General features: G+C 43.6%; 1 protein-coding gene across 9 annotated transcripts in view; it reads right to left on the reverse strand.

The window, feature by feature from the left end:
• The window catches only part of FRYL (FRY like transcription coactivator), a 214,671-nt gene that overhangs the window by 11,477 nt on the left and 178,724 nt on the right, over window positions 1-24,470 (reverse strand). For all 9 annotated transcript variants that reach the window (XM_068137657.1, XM_068137658.1, XM_068137652.1 and 6 more), the window contains 9 exons: window positions 23,797-23,958; window positions 23,411-23,485; window positions 22,947-23,123; window positions 19,949-20,152; window positions 17,700-17,870; window positions 12,726-12,979; window positions 10,083-10,290; window positions 7,405-7,554; window positions 5,238-5,336 (listed from right to left, as the gene is read on the reverse strand). In XM_068137657.1, coding sequence (XP_067993758.1) covers window positions 5,238-5,336; window positions 7,405-7,554; window positions 10,083-10,290; window positions 12,726-12,979; window positions 17,700-17,870; window positions 19,949-20,152; window positions 22,947-23,123; window positions 23,411-23,485; window positions 23,797-23,958 — 1,500 coding nt within the window. The remainder of the gene's footprint in view (window positions 1-5,237; window positions 5,337-7,404; window positions 7,555-10,082; window positions 10,291-12,725; window positions 12,980-17,699; window positions 17,871-19,948; window positions 20,153-22,946; window positions 23,124-23,410; window positions 23,486-23,796; window positions 23,959-24,470) is intronic.

The following is a 24,470-nucleotide window of genomic DNA, read 5'->3' on the forward strand; positions in this document are numbered from 1 at the left end:
ACAACTAACCCATGGCACTCTGTGATTGAATCTGGGTACCATTATGCAGTGAGATGTGTGGGAGGGTGGAGGCTGCAAAATACAGGATCACAGAATAAATCCATTTGGAAGGGACCTCAAAGATCATCTAGTCCAACCCACAACCCAGCACTGAAGGGTCAGCACTAACCCATGTCCCTAAACACAGCACTTGCAGCTGTATTTGTGTGTTACAAAACCTGAGGAAGCTGACAAATTTCTAGCTAGGAATTTCCGGAGGATGCAAAGTAACTAAACATCCATTTACCATTAGATTTCAGTGAGATTTAGACACTTTACTCCTTCCATGAAATTAAATCACATTTTCTCTTTACCTGATGCACAAAGTTTGCACCAACATGATTTCTCAGCATGATTTCAGATTACTGAGTAAGTCTGTTACATTTCTTGGGACTACTTTAGAACCAGAAGGATAAACAGTGTTCTCCTGTGGGAGTTCAGCATCACCTCCAGTTCACAGAAACCAAGGAGATGAAGTACTCACTCAATGCACAATGCAAATACAGGTTCCATTGAATAGAGGGCTCTGTTTAACCCCAGTTCCTAGAGCAGACCACAAGTTCATTAATTTCAGTGGGTATTTTCTTACGCTAGCTTTAACCAACCATGCAGAAAGTGTTAGCATAAAGCATTTGCAGAATCAAAGATGCCCTCACTGGACAACCTGATTTGATCATCCCCCCTCAACACAGTGTGCAGTGCAAACTGCAAGCCTGAGGTAATTTAGGCATTACTGAAATGAGAATGCATCATGCTGAGATAAAGTGCAGATCATCTTCTGAAATAAACAGGCTCTATATGTCCAAGGAAGAATAATTTTAGCATACTGTGTGCTTGGTCTCTTGAGTCTCACAGGAAATCTCGGTGACCTTTCTCCAACCTTTGTCTGATGCAAGGAAAAGAAAAATGTGATTTCCCATCTGCTCAATTTAATAAAGGTTACTTAGTGAATTAACTAGGCCTGTATGCTTATCAAGAGGAGAAATGGAATCCTCTAAGCACTGCAGTGTCAGTTTCAATTAGTGGCATGGATACCAATGTACACAGCAAATCTCATTTGTCTTTTTATCTGACAGCATCCATTGGTAACAATGGAATAGCTTTGTACTGCAACAAGCAGCATCAGCACTTAGGAAGCTAATAGTTATTTTCACACACTGCCCTTTTAAGATTTATTATGTTTTTTAATCTTAAGAGCAGCCTGAATAAAGGGTGTGCCTAGAATATTATCATATACACATAACCTTACATTTTCCATCTGATTATCTTTGGCTCCAATATACACAGGAAGTTTCCTTGCAAGGAATCAGAACAGAAGCTCCAAAGAGGTGACAAAATTAATGTGTTAATAGTTTTTTTACAGGATGTGCTGGTAGAAAGACCTTTGGGAAGAGCAGCAGGTTGTGTGACAAAAGAATCTTTAAGTGTTTGCTTCACATCAATTTGTGTTTCTCTTCCACAAAGACACAGGGTGCAAAGCATTTCTTAAAGGGGAGGTTCAGGCTGGATGTTAGGAAGAATTTCTTCATAGAAAGAGAGATTGGCCACTGGAATGTGCTGCCCAGGGAGGTGGTGGAGTCACCATCACTGGAGGTGTTTCAAAGAGACTGGATGTGGCACTTGGTGCCATGGTTTAGTTGATTAGATTGTGCTGGGGGATAGGTTGGACTCGATGATCCCAAAGGTCTTTTCCAACCTGGTTAATTCTCTTCTCTTCTCTTCCTCCTCTTCTTCTTCTCTTCTCTTCTCTTCTCTTCTCTTCTCTTCTCTTCTCTTCTCTTCTCTTCTCTTCTCTTCTCTTCTCTTCTCTTCTCTTCTCTTCTCTTCTCTTCTCTTCTCTTCTCTTCTCTTCTCTTCTCTTCTCTCTTCTCCTCTTCTCTTCTCTCTTCTTCCTTCCCTTCCCTTCCCTTCCCTTCCCTTCCCTTCCCTTCCCTTCCCTTCCCTTCCCTTCCCTTCCCTTCCCTTCCCCTCCCCTCTCTCCTCTTCCTCTTCTCTTCCTTGCCCTTCCCTTCTCTTCTACTCCATTCCATTCCATTCCATTCCATTCCATCCCATTCCATATGTGAGAAGCAGCTTTGAAAGATTCTTAGTCTACAGATATAATACCCCCCCCAAAAATCTGAGGGCCAACAGCTGATTAAATGCTTTCAACAAATGTTTTAGGAAAATTCATTATCTGAGCTAGTTGCTCACTGCTTCTAAATTAATGTGCTAAATGAACACTTAAATAATGCACCAAGTCAGCTAAATGACATGCCAGCAAGAGTCACAAATGATTGGTGAAAGCTCTGCATTTCTTCCTGATCAGTACTGCTTCTTTTTATTTAGAAATGATGAAATAAAAATAAAACCCTAGCAAAGTGCTCTCAGTTATTTCAGAATAATTCATTTCATCCTCTAAACCTCTTTCCTGCTCCAGTCACTCAAAAATCCTGCGTCAGAAGACAGGCTGACCACAGAAACATGTTACTGGACACTGTTTTGACAGCTGCACCACAGCAAAACAAGAGTCCCTCACAATGATAGAATGACAGCCCATCAGATTGATGTCTGCAGCCCTTTATCAAGTATAATAAATTACAAAACCCTAAGCTCTTAGTATTCAGCATGGATTTATCTTGGTAAGGGGCAGTGCAAAATTAGCTACAATTCAAGTGGATGATGGCCATCTGAAAGGGACATCCTTTCAACTCATGCTTTGACCAGCCCAACACCACCATTTGATGTTGCTATGAAGAGTTTAGATATGGAGAATCCCTTGATGTTTGGACAGTCACTATTCAAATCACACACACATAACCCTGGGACAAATCAGTTAGCCTCTCTATGCCCCAGTGTTGCTCCTGAAAATGAGGACTCCTAGGAGTGATGACAGCATTACACATTGGAGATGGTCAGGCCTTAACTATTCCATTGAGTAAGGCAGTTTTAGTCATTAGATGAGCACTTTGTTTCTGATTAAGCCCAAATGCCAGAATGCAGCTCATTACATTAGGCTTCATGAGTTAGTTTACAAGCAAATTGTTACTACCACAGACCAGGGCAAAAAAAGGCAGCAGTTCCTTAGCAGAAATATTGCCTTGGCTCCTAGACACAGCTTTGCTGTATGGCATCCTTTGGGCTTCTCTGCACAAGGACAAAACCAGTAACATAGACTTTGAAAACTAAACTGTATGCTTCTAAAATAACTGACATAAAAATCAGGGGATGAGAGACCTGAATTTATGTGTCTAGGCATGCCCCAGCTGTGGAAGCCCCTCAGCAGAGATCTGGTCAACAAAGAAGTCTAAAGACCTATTCAGCTAAGCTACAAGTCGGTATCTACAGCAGGATAAAATACATTGCTTTGATTGTTTTGGAGAAGAGAAGGCTGCTGTGGGGAAATCTTATTGTGACCTTTCAGTACTTTAAGGGCTGATCAGGCAAGGGCTGTTGTGACAGGACAAGGGGTGATGGTTTTAATCTAAAGAAGAGTAGATTTAGGCCAAATACAAGGAAGAAATTTTTCAGAGTGAGGGTGGTGAAATACTGGGCCAGGTTGCCCAGATAGGTGGTAGATACCTGATCCCTGGAAACATTCCAGGTCAGGTTGGACAGGGCTGTGAGCAACCCTGTCTAGTGGAAGAAGTCTCTGCTTACTGCAGGAGGATTGGATTACATGACCTTTAAAGGTCCCTTCCAACTCAAACCATTGTGAGATTATTGTTTTTAATGGCACTGACTTCATCCTTAAATACTATGGGTGTTAAGGCACTTAATTCCTATATATATATGCATCTATATAGATATATCTGTGCATATATAAATCTGAAGGAGTTGGGGCTGTTCAGTCTGGAGAAGAGAAGGCTCCAAGGTGACCTAATTGTGGCCTTCCAGGATCTGAAGGGGGCCTACAGGAAGGCTGGGGAAGGACTTCTCAGGATCTCAGGTAGTGATAGGACTAGGGGGAATGGAATGAAGCTGGAGGTGGGGAGATTCAGGCTGGAGGTGAGGAGGAAGTTCTTCCCCATGAGAGTGGTGAAGCCCTGGAATGGGTTGTCCAGGGAGGTGGTCGAGGCCCTGTCCCTGGAGGTGTTTAAGACTAGGCTGGATGAGGCCCTGGCCAGGCTGATCTAGTGTGGGGTGTCCCTGCCCATGGCAAGGGGGTTGGAACTAGATGATCCTTGTGGTCCCTTCCAACCCTGACTGATACTAGGATATATACATATGTGCACATGATATATATCTATGCACATATAGATCTATATATCTCATATATATATCTGTGCATGCCTTAATCTGAATGTGAATCCCAGCCTAAAATAAGCCAAAATGTTCAAAAAGAAGAAAAAAAAACCCAACCAACTTCCCTGGTTTATTGGTTAGGCCACACCTCAAGTCCTGTGTCCAGTTCTGGGCCCCTCAGTTTAGGAAGGAGGTTGACTTGCTGGAGCGAGTCCACAGAAGGGCAACAAAGCTGGGGAGGGGTCTGGAGCACAGCCCTGTGAGGAGAGGCTGAGGGTGCTGGGGTTGCTTAGCCTGGAGAAGAGGAGGCTCAGGGGTGACCTTATTGCTCTCTACAACTACTTGAAGGGAGGTTGTAGACAGGCAGAGGTTGGTCTCTTCTCCCAGGCAGCCAGTACCAGAACAAGAGGACACAGTCTCAGGCTGTGCCAGGGGAGGTTTAGGCTGGAGGTTAGAAGGAAGTTTTACACAGAGAGAGTGATTGCCCATTGGAATGGGCTGCCTGGGGAGGTGGTGGAGTCACCATCACTGGAGGTGTTCAGGAGGAGACTTGACAGGGTGCTTGGTTGCATGGGTTAGTTGATTAGGTGGTGTTGGATGATAGGTTGGACGCGATGATCTTGAAGGTCTCTTCCAACCTGGTCTGGTCTGGTCTGGTCTATTCTATTCTATTCTATTCTATTCTGAAAAGAGGATTTTTAACTTAGGCATGAGCTGAGCTCTTCCCAGTGCATTTGTGCTGTGTTAGACATTTCCACTGCAGAAATCCATACCACAAAGATAAATGACACACAAGAAAAAACACTCAGGTTCAGATTGTCCAGGTGGAAAAGGAGTAAGAAAAGGAAACAGAATGTTATTTCAGTTTTTTCCCCCACAGTTTACTTCTGGATATCTGTATTGAGACCTGCAACATGGTCTTGATGAGTAAGTTCTACTGTGGTTTTTTTTGGTATAAAACATCAGAGACTCACCTGTTCTGCTGCCTCTCTTTTGACATTATAGGTGTCCAAATGCTCTTGGAGCTCTAGAACACTGAACTTCAATGTCTCTAGCAGACCACAAGACATTAGCTGGAAGATAAAAGCAATCACCACTGCAGCCATGTAACATCTGACTGTAGTCCACGTAGTGTAACATCTAAATTATTTAATGTGAGATTTCCCAGTCCCCATTTGGAAAAACAATCCAATTAGAATGAGTAGCCCACAGATCACTCATGATACCTTTGTGGCTGGATCAGTTAAGTCATAAGTCAGGGAACAACAGCTTTGATTTTGAAATAAATACATTTCAAAGGGATTTTTAGACCTTTCAAAGCCACGAACAAAATTTGGTAAGCACACAGTTAGTGTAAATGGGCAGCAGAAAAGGCACTACAGGACTGCCTCTGTAGCAGTCCAGGAGGGACCAGGGAGGGTTAGTTGCCCTTCTCAATATATAAACCACCACCAAAGGCTTCAATCTGCAGGAGCAGGAACTGCTGGATGTGTGAAGAATGTTCTACCATTAATGACTTTGCCTTTCCCAAAACAGTTTCCAAGTACCTTTTTCCCTCAGGAGCTGCTCCCTCAGCTCTGCTCCACACCATTTCTCCCTGTCATTTTACTTCCATTTCAGTTTTAATTGCTAATTCTTCTCCTGTCACTTCTAACAATCATGGGACCAAAGAGTCACAGAATCATTTTGGTTGGAAGAGACCTTTCAGATTATCAAGCCCAACTGTTAACCTAGCATGACCAAGTTACCACTAAACCATGTCCCTCAGCACCACATCTGTATGCCTTTTAAATCCCTCCAGGGGTGGTGACCTTACTGCTTCCCCTGGGCAGCCTGTACCAGTGTGTAATAATTTTCCCTAATACCCAACCTAATCCCAGCACAACTTGAGGCCATTCCCTCTTGTCCTATCACTTGTTAATTGGGAGAAGAGTCTCACCCCCACCTTGCTACACCCCCCTTTCAGGTCTCCCCTGAGCCTCCTTTTCTCCAGGCTACACAACCCCAGTTCTCTCAGCTGCTCCCCACAAGATTTGCTTTTCAGACAGTTTGACAGCTTCATTGCCCTCCTCTGGACACACTCCAGCACCTCCATGTCCTCCTTTTAGCAAGGGGCCCAGAACTAAACACAGTATTTGAGGTGCAGCCTCACCAGTGCCAAGTACAGGGGCACCATCACTTCCCTACTCCTGCTGGCCAAACTGTTCCTGATGCAGGCCTGGATGCTGGTGGCCTTCTTGGGCACAATGCTGGCTCATGGCTGGGGCTGACCCAGGGGTCTTATTCTGCTGGACAGCTTTTCCAGCCACTGTGCCCCAAGCCTGTAACACTGCACAGGGTTGTGTGATCCAAGTGCAGGATCTAGAACTTGGCCTTGCTGAATGTGATACTGGGTCAAGGTCAAAGATCTCAGTCCCCCATCTGACTATGTCCAATAGCAACTATTTAAGGAAGGGCAAAATAGGGCAAGCATGTGGTAATCCACTTGCTCCAGAATGCTTTCATAGCCTTTGTCAATGTGTTGTTCTGAACATCCAAAAACCTATCCAGGTTAGAAAGAGCATCTTTTGCTTTTACATGGCAAAATTATTCAGATGCCTCAATTAGTGACAATAGAGAATAGAAGGCTCTGGGGAGAGCTTATAGTGACCTTCCAGTACCTGAAGGAGGCCTACAAGAAAGTTGGAGAAGGACTTTTTACAAGGGCTTGTAAAGACAGGACAAGAAGCAATGGCTCTGAGTAGGAAGAGGGGAGATTTAGACTGGAGATTAGGAAATTCTTCACAGCAAATGTGGTGAGACACTGGAACAGGTTGCCCAGGGAGGCTGTGGATGCCCCCTCCCTCCCTGGAGGTATTCAAGGCCAGGTTGGATGAGGCCTTGAGCAACCTGGGCTAGTGGAAGGTGTCCCTGCTCATGGCAGGGGGTTGGAACTGGATGATCTTAAAGGTCTCTTCCAACCCAAACCATTCTGTGCATCTACAAATCTCATCTGAAAGGCAAAAACACAACTAACACATTTGATTCAAACCTCCCAAAGTCTTCCCAAGCTTTCCAAGTGCTAAACCCACACTTCTGTATGTCACATCAAGAAGCTTAAGCAGCCAGCTGTTCCAGCATGGAAGTGCAGGGGATGCTTACCGTTTCTGCATCCACAAAGACTGTTGGACATTCCGAACACAACATCATCACCTCCAGAGAGCTCTGAAACTTCTTCCCAATGCGCTGCAGACTCTCACCGAGGAAGCTGACTGAGTCATTTGTTATAGACACAAACCTCCTTTGGATGGTCTGGAAAGCAAATCAGAAAAAAAACCCAATTATTTTCCATTGTTTTTTACTCCTCTTCCTCTGGCTTTCCAGGTGAAGAATCTCAGGGCAGATTTCCATCATGCATTTTTGTCATTAATGACAAATCCACCCCCTCTACTCAGCTCTGGGGAGACCCCACCTGTAGTACTGCCTCCAGTTCTGGAGCCCCTATTACAAGAGGGAGCTGGAGGAGTTCAAGCCTGCAGTGGGCAGTAGTGTCCTCCCTACTCTAGTCCTGAGGTCTGTGGTGACAGGTTGGACTCGATGATCTTTGAGGTCTCTTCCAACCTTAGTGATACTGAATACTGAAAGGTGTCCAGAGAAGGGCCATGAGGATGAGCAGAGGGTTGGAGCTGCTCTGATGTGAGGACAGACTGAAGGAGTTGGGGCTGTTCAGTCTGCAGAAGAGAAGGCTCCCAGGTGACCTCATTGTGGCCTTCCAGTGTCTGAAGGGGCCTACAAGAAGGCTGGGGAGGGACTGCTCAGGATCTCAGGGAGTGATAGGACTAGGGGGAATGGAATGAAGCTGGAGGTGGGGAGATTCAGGCTGGAGGTGAGGAGGAGGTTCTTCACCATGAGAGTGGTGAAGCCCTGGAATGGGTTGTCCAGGGAGGTGGTCGAGGCCCCATCCCTGGAGGTGTTTAAGCCCAGGCTGGATGAGGCTCTGGCCAGCCTGATCTAGTGTGGGGTGTCCCTGCCCATGGCAGGGGGGTTGGAACTAGCTGATCCTTGTGGTCCCTTCCAACCCTGACTGATACTATGATACTATGAACTAATACATCTCTAAAGAACACTGGTCCTTTCACGGGTAGGCCTTTAAAATCAGGGTAGCTGGACAAACAATTTGTCTTTATGCAGTACAGACAGGACCAGGTCCATTCATTTTCAATTTTGAATCAGAATTCATGTTCAGTTTTGAGTCAGAATATAACCTGGGTAACACAATCTGTGTCCAAAACTGCCACCTGCAGGACTTCTACCTTCTTTTACCATCAGTCCTACGTACATCATGTTTAATTCCATAGATTATCAGCTTAGCCTAATAAAACATTGTGCTTTGCTATATATTATTTCCTAAATCCTATCAAGTTCCATGTAGGATAAAACTATACACAGGTGACATTTACACAGTGTATGAGCCAGAAGCAAAATGGAAAGGTGCAGTCCAACAAGGCTTCCTGGGTCTCCTGCAGTCATTTTAACCTTTCTTTGTATCCAGTAACAACTCCTCAGGAGCAGTTCTTTGCCCATGCTCAAGCCCTGGATTGCTATAGTCACTTTTCCCAGGCTATCCATCTTTCCAGCTGAGGGCTATCCTGTCAAGCCACAGAAAATTACATCCTTCTCTCTAGCTCCCTCTTTAATGAACACGAGAGAGACTCCACTTTTAACACTTCCAGGAAATGAAGGAATGTGTGAAGAGCAACTGCAGCTAAGCTTTGGTACAATGGAGAGAAGATAAACCCTTGATGTCCAGGTGAAGCAAAATGACAAAAATCAGAAACAGGAATTGCACAGTGCTGTGGCAAAACACTTCAACTGAAAATGGGAAATGGCTACAGATGCAGACACAAGTTAGTGCATGGATAAAGTAGAGTATGAATTCTTCAGATGTAAGTTAATTCAGGGTCCTGTGTACCTATGGGGTAAAATGTGTGCTGGTGTGGTAAAACACAGTGAGGCTTTATTATAATACACCAAACAGCAGGCAAAATTAACCCTGGAGATAGGAGAAAGGGTTGGAGTCAAAAGGTCTTTGTTTGCATATTGAACCCACTCGTAGCTCACTTGGCTTGTGGCCTGTAGAATGGATTCATTGTTCTCCTTCTATCCCATAATAAGCTGCAAATAATAATGTACACTCAAGTGGTACCACTTTGAAAATGTAAAAAACTCATCCCCTATATAGAGGAAGGAGGAAGACATAAAAATTAAGCCATAGGCATTTTGTGTTGGGTATTTCTGCCAGGTAAATACAGCCAGAGGCATTTGAAACTTCCAGCTTTAGTGGATCTCCTGGTGTTTTAATGACTTCTCTGCAGAAAAAGCCCCACCTTTGTCTCATGAGACAGATGTAAGGTAAGTTCACTAATGTCTGTCATGCTGTGCTCTCAAAATAATTAATCCCCCAGAAAACCCAGGAGGAAGACATTACTTCTGTAATCAGCACAGAACCTGGGTGATACTCAGAACACTACAGAAGGGACACGACCTGAAGCAAGAGCTTACAAAACCCACTGAACTGGGGGGGTGGGGGGGTTGAGCTTTTTTTTTCTGAGTAGAATGACTCCTAGCCAATGAACACAGCACACATCCCATGGAAAAACAGTGTACAACCCCTTAACACTCTTTTAGCAGCGTGAGGGCTTGGTCTGCTCTTGATTGGCCTCCTCAGGCTTCTTGCTACCATAATCTTGTGGGGTTTGCAGTTACAGAGGGGAAGAATAGCTTTGAAAGCAGGAGGAGAGGATTTCAGGCAACCAGCCCCACGCTGGCTATCCACTGACCTGAAACAATCTTGAGAAGACATGAAATGTGTACACAGCACAGGAGCCATCCGTGTCCGACAGCATCTGGTTGACGTGGCAGCGCCAGGCTTGCTCCTCATCATCGTATGCTACTGGTTGGAAAGCTGCCAATATGGCAGAGAGAAAAGGTGAAGGAGGTGGGGAAGTTTGTACTTCTGGGAAGCCATCCTGTTCCTCTTCATCTTGGCTACAGATAACAAAAGAAATGAGCTCCTTAGTAATGTTTTTTTTTCCTGGAACAAACCCCCACCCCTCCATTTTGTTAAGAAGAAAATAACAGTAAGCATATGGACTCCAGAACAGTGTTTTGCAAAACCAGTAATCAACTGAGGTGACCATGAACCAAGAAAAGAGTGAAGAAGCAGAAACTTTTGCTCCTGCAATGTATGAAAATACTCTCAGATATGTATGAAAACTTGTTACTTCTAGATAGCACTACAGACAAAGGGCTATCTATAGGTTATGTTCAGGAGGGCCACAAAGATAATCCAAGGGCTGAAACACCTCTGCTAGGAGGATAGGCTGAGGGAGCTGGGGGTGTTCAGCCTGGAGAAGACCCCAGGAGAACCTTATAGCTGCCTTCCAATACATGAAGAGATCGTACAGGAAGGCAGCAGAGGGAATTTTCATCAGGGTGTCTAGCAACAGGACAAGGGGGAATGGCTGGAAGCTAAGGGAGACTAGGTTTAGACTGGATTTTAGGGAGAAGTTCTTCAGTATGGGGGGAGGGACTGGAATAAGTTGCCAAGGGAGCTTGTGGATGCTTCCTCCCTGGGAATGTTCAAGGATAGGTTGCATGAGGCCTTGAGTGTAGTTGAGAAGCATCCCTGCCCATGGCGGGGAGGTTGGAGTAGATGATCTCTGAGGTCCCTTCCAACCTAAGCCATTTTGTGATTCTATTTTTCCTTGCCCCTAGTAACTGAATTAACATGTAATGAATCTCAACATATGGCCCACCAATATCTACAAAACCCTTTCAGCTTTCTTTAAGGGAAACACAAGAGCTCATTTAGCAGTAGAATGCTATTTTCTAAGTGTTTTAAGTAACACCAGAAGTGACTGGCGATAGATCACAACACTTTCATCTTTACAGGCAATCAATTTAACAGACCTTTGTTCAAAGAGCATTCTGCAGTCATACTTTCCATTAGGCACCATACAGCCCATAAAGATACAAAGCTATATATTAATCCATGCCACCACTTACAACCATTAAGTTAATTGTTAAAATGATTTGTGTTACAAGGAAGCAGGAGCAGGGAAGTCATGCTGCCCCGGTACTCAGCAGTGGTCAGGCCACACCTTGAGTACTGTGTCCAGTTCTGGGTCCCTCAGTTTAAGAAGAATATTGAGACACTTGAAGGTGTCCAGAGAAGGGCAATGAGGCTGGGGAGAGATCTGGAGCACAGCCCTGTGAGGAGAGGCTGAGGGAGCTGGGGGTATTTAGCGTGGAGGAGGCTCAGGGCAGAGCTTATTGCTGTCTACAGCTCCCTGAAGGGAGGTTGCAGCCAGGTGGGGGTTGGTCTCTTCTCCCAGGCAAGCAGCACCAGAACAAGAGAACACAGTCTCAAGCTGTGCCAGAGGAAGTTTAGGCTCTCGGTGAGGAGAAAGTTCCTCCCAGAAAGAGGAACTGGCCACTGGAATGTGCTGCCCAGCGGGGTGGTGGAGTCATCATCTGGGAAGATGCTCAAAAATGGATTGGATGTGGCACTTGGAGCCATGGTTTAGTTAGTCATGAGGTGTTGGGTGATAGGTTGGACTTGATGATCTCTGAGGTCTTTTCCAACCTTATTGATTCTGTGAATATAGGAATTTTTTGGTTTAATTTTTTGGTTTATTTTCCATCCTTCTTAGCCTGTTACCTTCAAGGGACTTAGGCCTTCAATTGTAACTCAACCAGCTAGGACTAACCAGAACTTTTTTCTCTCAGTAGTTCTTTTTGCTCTCCATATTAAAACAATGGAAAAGAAGATGTTACTTTATTTTAAAATGTCTTAGAAATATACGAGAGACTGATTAACTTTAAGGCTAAAAATAACCTTTGGGCAAATACAAGGACAACCTGGCCTAATTTCCACAGGAGCTGTGATTAAAAAGCCCCAATCTTGTCTTTGGGTGCCAAAACAGGCTCTGCCATAACTCAGAGCAGTTCTGAAAGGCCTGCAGCATGAGCTTTGCCATGTTTCATACTGCTTGCAGCTGGTAGCTGCCAAGAAAACTCTCCACAATGCCCTCTGACCCCTTTTCACATTTCTCTCTGGCTGATGGTGATGAGAAGTGCTGAGTTTCTTTTATTCATCTTTTCCTGCATGGCTCTTTTCCCTGTACCAGAAACAATTGCTGAGCAAATTAATGACTTTTTTTTTGTCTGCTGTAACAGGCAAATCCAAGCATCAGAGTAGAGGGTCTCAGATCAGCTACCAGTAAAAGGCAGCAGTAGCCATCCCTGTGCAGTGAGGTGGAGGCATGTTCTGGCTGTCCCCAGAGAATGAGCTTGCATTACTTCAGATATGCAAAGCAGCACTTCAGGTACTTGTATCCCATCACAAGAAAGTCTGCTTTGTTGGATTCATGCCCTGGTTACATGCAATTTCCGTTACTGAGAGCCAACATCAATCTTACCTAGACAAACCAGAGAAGTCAGCTTCTTCTTCTTCACATCTCTCATCCAGCTCTTTCAAGGCAAGAGTAACATCCTCTTCACAGACAGATTCAGAATAGCTCTCAGGAGCTGCTCCCTCGGCCAGTTCTGGGGTCTCTTCCAATTCAAGAGACTCATGACAGACCAGACAGTCTTGTTGTTCTTGGAGCAGATAGGACCCAGTGTCTTCACTAGCAGTGCTAACCTGTTCATCCCTTACTGCTGAACTGCCTTCCTGTGAAGCAAACACACTTTGATTACTTCTGTTGTCAGGGTTTAGATATTCTTATCAGTCAGGTAACATTAAGAAATGGTTTACAAGTAACCTTTCATACTTTAATCACTCAGCTCTTTGGATTGTTCACACAGCTGTACTTGAGCAAAGACAGGCAGTTTATTTGTAGTGTTTATAACTTCAGGTTAACATTAATGTGTTAATGTCTCCTAGAATAGGACTCAGATTTCTCAAATGCACTCAATCAAAACTGTTAAGAGAACACTGCCAGAAGAACATCTGCCAATAGCCTCAAACACATGACACATTCAAGACTTGAACCTTTTCAAGGTAAGGACCAAAGTGACTGCCTCATGCTTGCCTTCAGGGTCTGGAATCAGCACAGAACCTTTCTTCTCCTTTCCACTCTCCATTTTAAGAGGTTTCTAAAGCATAACTGAGCAGTAACATAATAGATGAACAGTGGGAAAAGGACTTTTATTATGCTGCCATTCCTGTGAATATGGGGAGCTTTAAGGGCTTAACCACAAATCTCTAAATGTAGGCTTTCAATCACTAGCAATTATAAGAGACAATGATTGAAGTCAGGCAGGTAACATTAGAATGACCCTTTCTCCCTTCCCTCTTCCTCCAGCAGCAGTATTATTAACAGCACTACACTGAAAGGAGGAATTCAGACTTGGTTAATTCACAATCAATCACTCTGAAACCTTTTACTGGATCTTTTCAGGGGAATAGAAAGAATACTTTCTTGTACTTGCTATTGCCTAATGGCAAATCCTAACTTAGACTGAAGCAGTATAGATGTTAATCTATAATACAGAGCTGCACTGAGGAAGAAGTTCTTCAGTATGAGGGTAGTGAAACTCTGGAATAGGTTGCCCAGGGAGGTTGTGGCTGCCTTCTCCCAGGGTGTGTTCAAGGCCAGGTTGGGTGAGGCCTTGAGTCTAGTTGAAAGGCATCCCAGCCCATGACAGGGAGGTTGGAGTAGATGATCCCTGAGGTCCTTTCCAACCTAAGCCATCATGTCTGGTGGATGCACATATGAGGGATACACTTGTAGAAAATATTTAAGTGCTAATATGCAGGCATGCATCCTGGCCTGGATCAGGAACAGTGTGGCCAGCAGGAGCAGGGAGGTCATTCTGCCCTGTGCTCAGCACTGCTTAGGGCACACCTTGAGTCCTGTGTCCAGTCCTGGGTCCCTCAGTTTAGAAAAGATGTTGAGTTGCTGGAACATGTCCAGAGAAGGGTAACAAAGCTGGGGAGGGGTCTGGAGCACAGCCCTGTGAGGAGAGGCTGAGGGAGCTGGGGTTGCTTAGCCTGGAGAAGAGGAGGCTCAGGGCAGACCTTATTGCTCTCCACAACTCCCTGAAGGGAGGTTGCAGCCATATGAGGGTTGGTCTCTTCTCCCAGGCAACCAGCACCAGGACAAGAGAACACAGTCTCAAGATGTGCCAGGGGAGGTTTAGGCTGGATATTAGGAAGAACGTCTTCATAGAAAGAGAGATTGGCCACTGGAATGTGCTGCCCAGGGGGGAGGTGGTGGAGTCACCATCACTGGAGGTGTTTAAGAAGAGCCTGGATGAGGCACTTGGTGCCATGGCTTAGTTGATTAGATGGTGTTGGGTGATAGGCTGGACTTGATGATCTCAAAGGTCTTTTCTAAGCTTGGTTAATTCAATTCTAATTCTATTCTATTCTATTCTATTCTATTCTATTCTATTCTATTCTATTCTATTCTATTCTATTCTATTCTATTCTATTCTATTCTATTCTATTCTATTCTATTCCATTCCACTCCATTCCATTCCACTCCATTCCATTCCACTCCATTCCATTCCACTCCATTCCATTCCACTCCATTCCATTCCATTCCATTCCACTCCACTCCTGATAAATTTACAGCCAAGCTTTTGCTTTTAGCAGCCAAATCCAACTAGACAGCTAACTGCTATGGAGAGGGAACTCTGAGTGCTTGAAGTGCAGCTGAAGTAAACCTGTGTTTGACACAATCCTGTATTCCACCACAAAATAAACATGTATTTCTAAACAGAATAAATACAGTTAAATATAATAAAAGAATAAATCATGCATTTCTAAGCATAATAAATATAGTTAAATAGAACACAGTTAAACAGACTAAATATTGTTAAATGAATGAATCTATTAATATAAATAAATGTAAACAAGATAGTAAATAAATTATATCTAATTTATATATCATTATATACTAGATATTATTATCCAAATTATTCTAGTATATAGAATTATATATTTACAATATATAATTACAAAAGTATGTAACTATAATAACCCTACTATATAAACATTCTATCACAAAATAAACATGGGACACCAGTTGCATTTCTATGCCTTTTAATGTCCTTTTTATCTCTTTTGACAGAGCTTTTTGTTTGTTTCCTGCATGCTGCTCAGTCATGAAATTATTTTATAGCCCAGTTTTAAGTATTTTTGATGTTTTAAATGGCACTGGTGCTAGTTTATGTGGATCCTTTCACCTGGGTGATCAGAAGTGCAGTGAGCTTCTAAAGGGAGTTGCAAAAGAACGATGACAAGGTAACAGGGGGTTACAGCTGAGGGCACAGCACAAGGGAAGCACAGAGAGGACAGATAGTGTATTGTGGTGAATTTGATTCTGTGTAATCCCAGTTCATCTACTGCTTCTCTGTTTTGATACCTTAACATAAAGCTTCTATCCTGTGTTGAAAAAAATAATCATCCAGATTAAGTAAGCCTTCCTCACCCAAAAGTCTGTTGGAAGAAAAATGGCTGCAGCTGAAGCACTAAGAGAACAATTCTAAGCAGAGGCACTCTACAAGAGCTGAGACCAACGTAACTAAACAGTTTTTATAAAGTATATAGATCATCATAATGGAAAAACATGGAAAAATTGTGGGAGAAAGCTGCTGTCTCAATATTACACTTTCAGAAGGTGAGGATTTTATCACAGGAAACCAGCCATCCACATTTTCCTCTTTGTTGGACTCTGTTCTTTTGTTCTTACAGCTACAGTAGATGATCTCTAAGGTCCCTTCCAACCTAAGCCATTCTATGATGCATTAAATGTTAGCCAGGTGGGTGGTTTACCTGTTATTCAAGAGTGATTTCTAGGTAACAAGTAGGTAGAGTCTTTGTTCAGCAACACCAGTCACTTAATTAGTCACTTAACTAGTCACTTAACCAATCACTTAGGACAAGTGCAGACTCCTGCACCTGGGAAAGAAGAATAAACTGCACCAGTAGAGGTTAGGAGATGATCTGCTAGAGAGCAAGACTGTGGAGAAGGACCTGGGGGTCCTGGTGGACAGCAAGTTCTCCATGGACAGCAATTTGCTCTTGTGGCCAAGAAGGTCAATGGGATCCTGGGATGCATTAAGAGGAGTGTGTCCAGCAGCTCCAGGGAGGTTCTCCTCTACACTGCCCTGGTGAGGAAGGAAGGAACAGCCTCTGCTCAGTTGCACCCTGTGATGGGACAAGGGGCAATGGATGTCAACTGCAGCACAGGAGGTTCCACCTCAACATGAGGAAGAACTTCTTTAGTGTAAGGGCCCCAGAGCACTGGAACAGACTCCCCAGAGAGGTTGTGGAGTTTCCTTCTCTAGAGACTTTCCAGCCCCATCTGGATCCATTCCTGTCTGACCTGTGCTGGATTCTGTGGTGCTGCTCTGGCAGGGGGGTTCGACACTAAGATCTCCAGAGGTCTCCTCCAACCTCTGACATCCTGTGATCCTATGAACTTGAGTCAGTCAACTCTTTACACCAAGCTGGCTGAAGACTCATTCTTAAGTGTAAGATTATTCAAGATTAAGTGCACAGATTATTCAAATACATGTAGGAATAGCTTAATTTTCTGGAAAACTCACTCAAACTGTGTGTTCTGCTAAAGATGGGATCAGTAATGCCTATCCAAGCAGAAACAGGCATCAATTGCACCAGTAGCATCAATAATGTTAACTGAAAAAAGTCCACCTGAACAAAGCCACTTCCAATTCAAGGGGGGAAAAAAAAACCACTATTGAGGCTTTAGCTCCAGCTGCTAAATATCATAGGAATGGTAGCAGATGAGAGGGTTTTTTTTTAATAGGTTTTAAAAAAATGTAAATTGTTGGAAAAAAACCAAGAAACTGAAGTACTCACAGATGTGCAGGTGGCCATTAGCTGGAAATCTCTCTCAGTCCACACAGGCCTTTCCAAAAAAAAAGGTCAGACCACTGGGATCTGTGGTCCTTTCCAAAGGATTACTTAGGGGAATCAACTGCTAACACAGCTGGCCTGAGGTTTCATTTCCCAAATAGCACCAATCACATTACCCCAAAGACAGGAAAACCAAGAAAACAAAAAACCAAAAGGGAAATAAAAAAGGTATTTGAAAGAAAATGTTGCTCAGGAAGGATTTTGACCATATCACATAAAAGCCTCTTGAATATTAGCCTGCTTTCATTCTGCACCGTGAAATGATCAGCAGCAGCCCTTCAGGAATATTTTTAACCTGGGGATAAGTTCCCTCTGTCCCTCTGAAGTCGTTTTCACACTGAGGGAGCATTGTGTAAGAACATTCCAACAGGTTAGAAATATTAAAAGCAAATCAAATCATCAGTGTAACAGACGAAAATTCAGTTGAAAAGAAAGCCAGGGTAGCTACTGAACACTAGAAAGAGCCCAAATCAGCCATGCACCAGCCCACATTTCTCCCCACCTCAGGCAGCTGGTTGCTAGAGTTATCTAGAGGAGAAGCCTCCAAACTTGGGGTCTCAGTTCTGATTTGAAGCACCTCTTCTGTTCCCACACTGCTAGTGGAATCTTGAGACTGAAGTGATAAACCAGCATGGTCTGATATTGCTTCATCTATGGCAGAATCACTGTTTAACTAAGACAGAAAAGAAAGAAAAGGTGAAATTCTTCATAGTTCATTGAACACAGAAATCACAGGGAAAAGCCAGGTTTGATATGGGTGGGTTCAACATGGTTAGCTAGTTGAATTTATTTGCATATTGTGAGTTTAACAGTCTTACAATAAAACCATTACAAGCATCTGCTCTTGGGACATCCCAGCTCAAATACTGCATCCAGTTCTGGTGTCCCAGTCATAAGGACACAGAGGTGTTTGAGTGAGTCCAGAGGAGGGCCACAAAAATGGTCCAAGGGCTGCAAGACCTCTGCTAGGAGGATAGGCTGAGGGAGCTGGGGGTGTTCAGCCTAGTGAAGACTACAGGGGGACCTCAGTGCTGCCTTCCAATACCTGGAAGGGATCCTACAGGAAGGCTGCAGAGGGACTTTTCATCAGGGTGTCTAGGGACAGGACAAGGAGGAATGGTGTGAAGCTGAGGGAGAGTAGGTTTAGACTGGATCTTAGGAAGAAATTCTTCAGTACAAATGTGGTGGGACTCTGGAACAGGTTGCCAAGGGAGGTTGTGGATGCCTCCTCCCTGGAAGTTTTCAAGGCTAGGCTGGATGAGGTCTTGAGTCTAGTTGAGAGGAATCCCTGCCCATGGTAGGGAGATTGGAGTAGATGATCTCTGAGGTCCCTTCCAATCTAAGCCATTCTATGATCACATGCATTTATGTAACATTTAACTTTGATGAGAAGTTTGAAGGTATCTTTGGTATCCAGAAAAGTATTCCCTTTCTTGTTCTTAAAGGGTTTTGGCACTGGTGGAATGCTAAATGGAAAACACTGAAGAGCAGAGCTCTCTCTTTGTTACACAACATTAACACAAACTTTGCCTAGGTCTGAAAAGCAGCAGACTGTCCTTGTTGCTTCTCTCCAGTCATTTCTTTCCTAATTTGATTTATCTAATGCAGAGAGAGATCTGAGTGGCCAACATTCTTGATTTGCCTCAGTTATGCTTCAAAATCTATAACTAAATTAGCAATTTCAGTGGTTAAACACAACTGAGGCTCCCATGGGATCACGTAGTGCTCTTGTTCTCATTTAGTGTTTGAGTCTTTTTTGAAGCTAGGAATTCATAAAGACAGACATTCCTATAGAACACATCCAATTTTCTGCTTCTATTTAAATGCAGATACATGGCCAGCAGGTCAAGGAAGGTGATTTAGCCCCTCTACTCTGCTCTTGGGAGACCCCATCTGGAGTACTGCATCCAGCTCTGGAGCCCCTACACCAGAAGCACATGGAGATGGTCCAGGGGAGGGCCACAAAGATCAGAGGGCTGGAGCACCTCTCCTGCTTGGAGCAGACAAGGCTCTACAGAGACCTTGTAGAAGCTTTCCAGCACTTGAAGAGGGCCTGGAGACAGACTTTTTACAGGGCACATGGTGATAGCACAAGGGGTAATGGTTTTAAACTAGAGCAGGGTACATTTAGACTACTAACATTGGGAAGAAGTTCTTTAGTATGAGGGTGGTGAGACACTGGAACAGGTTGCCCAGAGAAGTTGTGGATGCCTCATCTCTCAAAGTGTTTAAGACCAGGCTGAATGAGGCTTTGAGCAACCTGGTTTAGTGAGAGGTGTCTCTGCTCATGGCAGGGTGTTGAGAACTAGATGATCTTTAAGGTCCCTTACAACTCAAGCCTTTTTTTGATTCTATGAAACACAGTAAGTACAGGAAGTGGTAGGGAGATGGTGGAGTCACCATCCCTGGAGGTGTTCAAGAGGGGATTGGATGTGACACTTGGTGCCATGGTTTAGTAGTCATGAGGTGTTGGGTGACAGGTTGGACTTGATGATCTTTGAGGTCTTTTCCAACCTTATTGATTCCATGATTCCATGACACTGGAAAAAAAATGTGGTTTAACAGAATTCTAAGGCTGTTATGTACCAGCAGCAGGAAAAATAACTTTTCCCTTTCACTGATGTTGTGATGACAAAGAAGTTTAGCCACATTACTTTAGTTCCTCTCTAGTTCACTTAGGCTGAAAGTGTGAGCCATACTTATCCATTAAAAACCCAAGTGAGAGCTCAAGTTCTCAGGCTCCAAACTTACCATCTGCGAACGAGACAATATCTGACTTGCAGTCAGGGCTGCTTCCTCTTCTGAAGACTCATCAGTATCCTCCTGGTTTGTCAAGTTCAAGCTGGGTGTGCTGCCAGAGTACTGACACTCCTGGAGAGACGGTGTGTCTCCTTTGTCAATGCTGTCAAGAGAGCGCCTACGAACGCCCCAGTTGAAGTTGTCCATGCTTTCGCCCTGTAACAAAACAAGTTCACACACTTATGTATGCACAGATACCAACAGAAGAAAATGAACACACAAATGCAACACAGAAGACACAAGTACTGAATGCTTTATGAACAGAGTTTCAATCAGCCCTTTAATTTCATTGAAATTTTAAGTACCTTGTTAAATGACCTTGGCAGATAGATTAAAATAGATGGCAAATGAAGTAGAAAATCTTTTGCATATCTTCTTGGAAAGTAACTCAAGCTATCATCTAGAACTACAGCAGCTAGCAGTTTTCTACATCTGACTAGGAAGTACAAACACACCACAGACAACAAGAGATGAACAAAGCCAGGGCACCAGGCTGCAACTTACCTGCAGCTCCTGGTTAGCAAAAAGGAAAACACATATAATTAGAAAGAACGAGGACAAACACTTAAAGATACTCTAGAACCAGGGGAAAAATGTTTTATTATGTAAGATTTGCCAACAGTAAAAGACTGATTCAAGCTCTGGGACAAAAAATAAAAAGGCTTTTGCCAAGAAGCTAGACTTGAACATAATTTCATCTTTCTAATGGGAGACTGAGTAGGAAAAATAAATAAACAAAGTGAGGACAAAAACACTAAAACCAGCATGCTCATGATACATTTGCTCTAGCAGAACATGGAGAACAACTGTTCCAACAAACAGCAGATGAAATTCTTTAACTAACACACATGAATCTAAACTGACCACATCCAACTGACAGAGCACCATCAACAGTAATTGTATACAGGACGTAGGAAAAATGGGTATCTTCATTAACTGTTTCACCAGCTCCTCTGTGGCAGTTTTTCAGTGAGAGGTACCCTCAACACCAAGAGCTGGACCCTTTCTCTTTGCACATTTTAAAGCTCTGATGCTTGGGTTTCAAACACCCAACACACTAAGGGAAATCCCTATCTTGAAACCAGTGGATCCATCCCCTTTGCACAGTTTAAAGCTGGGATACTTGGGTTGCAAACACCCAACACACTAAGGGAAATCCCTATCTTGAAACCAGTGGATCCATCCCCTTTGCACATTTTAAAGCTGGGATACTTGGGTTTCAAACATCCAACATCCTAAGTGAAATCCCTGTCTTGAAACCCAGTTGTTTTCATTCAAAAGTACAATAATGAGCTTAGGTTTTCTCAAGCACTTTGTCAACCTTCAACAATTTGCCTCTGCTGGGAAACCTGATCAGTTCATTTTGCCAATCTACAGTTACTAAAACACCACATCCAGCCCCAAATGTGCAAGTAGGGGCTGCCAAAACAGCTCTAACAGAGTATCTCTTGTAGCAAGGTAAGAGATCACCATGATTCATTAAGGATGAAAAGCAGGCTAAACATTTTGTAGTCTTCTTGCTCCAAACAAAGTGAAAGGTTATGGCAAAGCTAAAGAATCCCATCTCCAGAGTGGGTTGAAGCACTTAAATTTGATCCTTTACTCAGACTTTAAAGTAATAGCCTCAGTTCCCACTGCTGATGTTTAATTCTTAGCATTTTTGGTGCAAAACTAGGTATACCAAAACTCTCCCATCAAGTGCATGATCTATATTGTAAGGCCATAAATTTGTACCATCTGTGCTTTTTTCCTTTCAAGTACAGCACTACATGTTGCACACAGGCAAGTAATGAGAAAGGAACTGTCTTTTCTTCATCATGATCTATTGAAACAACACAGAAGATTTAAGATTAACTTAGTTTGGCAAAGTCTGCAGCTTTTGGCATCCTACCTGCAGGGCCCCATCTAGGGCAACGTTTTACTACTGCTGAGCTGTTTGGCCACTTGCATTCCATATAGGAAATTGTATTTGTATAGATAGTGTGTAGTCACAGACCATAATGAGCCTGTGCTTTCCCTAGAAGATGCAAATATTGGCTGAAGTGAAGCAATACACAGGAAGCATGGAAAAAGTGAGATAAAGCTACAAGTATTAAGGGGAAAAAAAGGCAAAATTTTGTGAAAAGGGCTGGACTGAGCAGGAGAAGAACAATCTTAGTGCTTAGACAGGCAGATATTCTCAGTAGCTTGTTGACTCTTGACCTGCAAGGGTCTCCATTAATAATTCAGTATTTTGTACAGACTGCAACAAGAGCACTGAAAGAAACTACAAAGGATTTGACTTCTTCTCCCCAGTTCTTTTCTAGTCATACTTCCAAGCTTCAGCAAACTCTACAGCCTTTTATTTATCCCAAACAAGTAACAACTGTTAATTGAAGCCTCACTATTTCTCAATACTTCACTTTGGTTTACCTCCCCTCTCTCTTTTTTGACAGAAGGAGAAGTAGAGGAAATATAATAGAACTGCAACAAAGCAGATACAATAGAGAAGTCAATGCAAGCAGTTATGGTGACCAAGTCAATCATATATAATGAGAGAGAATATCATACAGTTTGTAACTCTGAAAGCTACCCTTCATGGTCTCAAAATGTAGAAACATATCAGGAACAAAGATTATGCCATTTTCTTCACATATTGTTCCATAATGAAGTTTTCCATTGCATGACACCCAGCTGTTCATCCTGTCATTGGCTTATAATGTCCAGATCACTATCAGAGAAAGTCACTTGACTCCCCTCCCTGAATCCCCAATTCTCTCAGCCCCAAACCACCCAATCTGCAACAACTTCACACTGTAAAGTTTGTGACAAGGTAAGTTCAGCCATGTCATAAATTCTTCCCAACTGGATGAGTTAGAAGAGCTGCCAACTCCTCAGAATTGCACCAACACAACCTAATTTTCAAAATGTTCTCAAATGGAAATACACAGAAGAAATTCCAAGGTCTCACCTCTGCATCTTCCAATTCAACATCTAAAAAGTCAAAGTCTTTAAACACTCCAAACTGTTGTTCACTGGTATTGTCTTCCACAGCCACTTCCTCCTCTTGAATCACTTCTTCTGTCGTTGAAATAAGACTGGTCTGTTGATCTCCAACTTCTAAGTCTTCATTAGAAGAAAATACAACCTGCAGAGATGGGTAAAAATAGAAGGAAAACCTTCTAACTCCTGGAAAGCTTAAGAAGGCTGACTCCAGGAGGCAGCCCTCCTGCCTCCCCCAGTTTGGTGGCACCAGTGGCAGTTAGTGTACCACTATAATGATGATAGCTGGGCAAGTGAAGACTGCAATTTGTGTCAAGGCTAGCTGGATTTTAAACTACCCCTTCCAACCAGCGATACCATTCTCTCCTTAATGTAACCACATTAGTCACTACTGGAACCTAAAATCCAACCCAATTCCCCACCAGCACTTACTGAAGGATTCTTGGGAAGACCAGATTCTGGACCACACAGAGAAAGCACATTCATTAGCTTCTCCCTCGTTCTTCTCTGAAAAACAGACCAAAGAACATCACATAGAACACAAAGAACATCACACAGAACATCACAAAGAACATAACTGCTGGAGATCCAGGTGAAAACGTCCAACTTGTGCATTTTTAAGTAGTCATCTCACAGGCTGAGAGCCTCTAGAAAGACTCTGGCCATTCTTTTTTGTCACCAGTATTAGCTTTTAGTTTATGCTATGCTCATTTTTCTGCCAGACACAACACTGACTTCAAATTGCACTCCAGCAGCTATTTTTTCTATACATTCACAAAGAGTGTCTACAACAGATAGGTGTTTGAGACACTATGTACCTGAGAGAGCTGTGGTCTCTTCCAGCTGACAGGAACTAATGCATTTGAATTGGAGCCTGATGAAGTTGAAGATGTGCTCCTGGTGACAGCAATGACTTTTGGTTTCCCATTTCTACCAGCTGCACTGTGTTGGTCACCGTACTTGTTCCCAATAATTGGTGTCTAGCAAAGACAATACATAGTTAGTTAAAATTCAAATCCACAGCACCACAGGCTATACATTCCATAGTATCATAGTATCAGTCAGGGTTGGAAGGGACCACAAGGATCAGCTAGTTCCAACCCCCCTGCCATGGGCAGGGACACCCCACACTAGATCAGGCTGGCCACAGCCTCATCCAGCCTGGGCTTAAACACCTCCAGGGACTTGGCCCCAACCACCTCCCTGGACAACCCATTCCAGGGCTTCACCACTCTCATGGGGAAGAACTTCCTCCTCACCTCCAGCCTGAATCTCCCCACCTCCAGCTTCATTCCATTCCTCCTAGTCCTATCACTACCTGAGATCCTGAGAAGTCCCTCCCCAGCCTTCCTATAGGCCCCCTTCAGATACTTGAAGGCCACAATGAGGTCACCTGGGAGCCTTCTCTTCTGCAGACTGAACAGCCCCAACTCCTTCAGTCTGTCCTCACAGCAGAGCAGCTCCAGTCCTCTGATCATCCTCGTGGCCCTTC

The sequence above is a fragment of the Melanerpes formicivorus genome, unplaced genomic scaffold (assembly GCF_026170545.1).
Source record: "Melanerpes formicivorus ecotype bairdi unplaced genomic scaffold, bMelFor1.0.p_v2 SCAF_4, whole genome shotgun sequence".
Classification (NCBI taxonomy): Eukaryota; Metazoa; Chordata; class Aves; order Piciformes; family Picidae; genus Melanerpes; species Melanerpes formicivorus.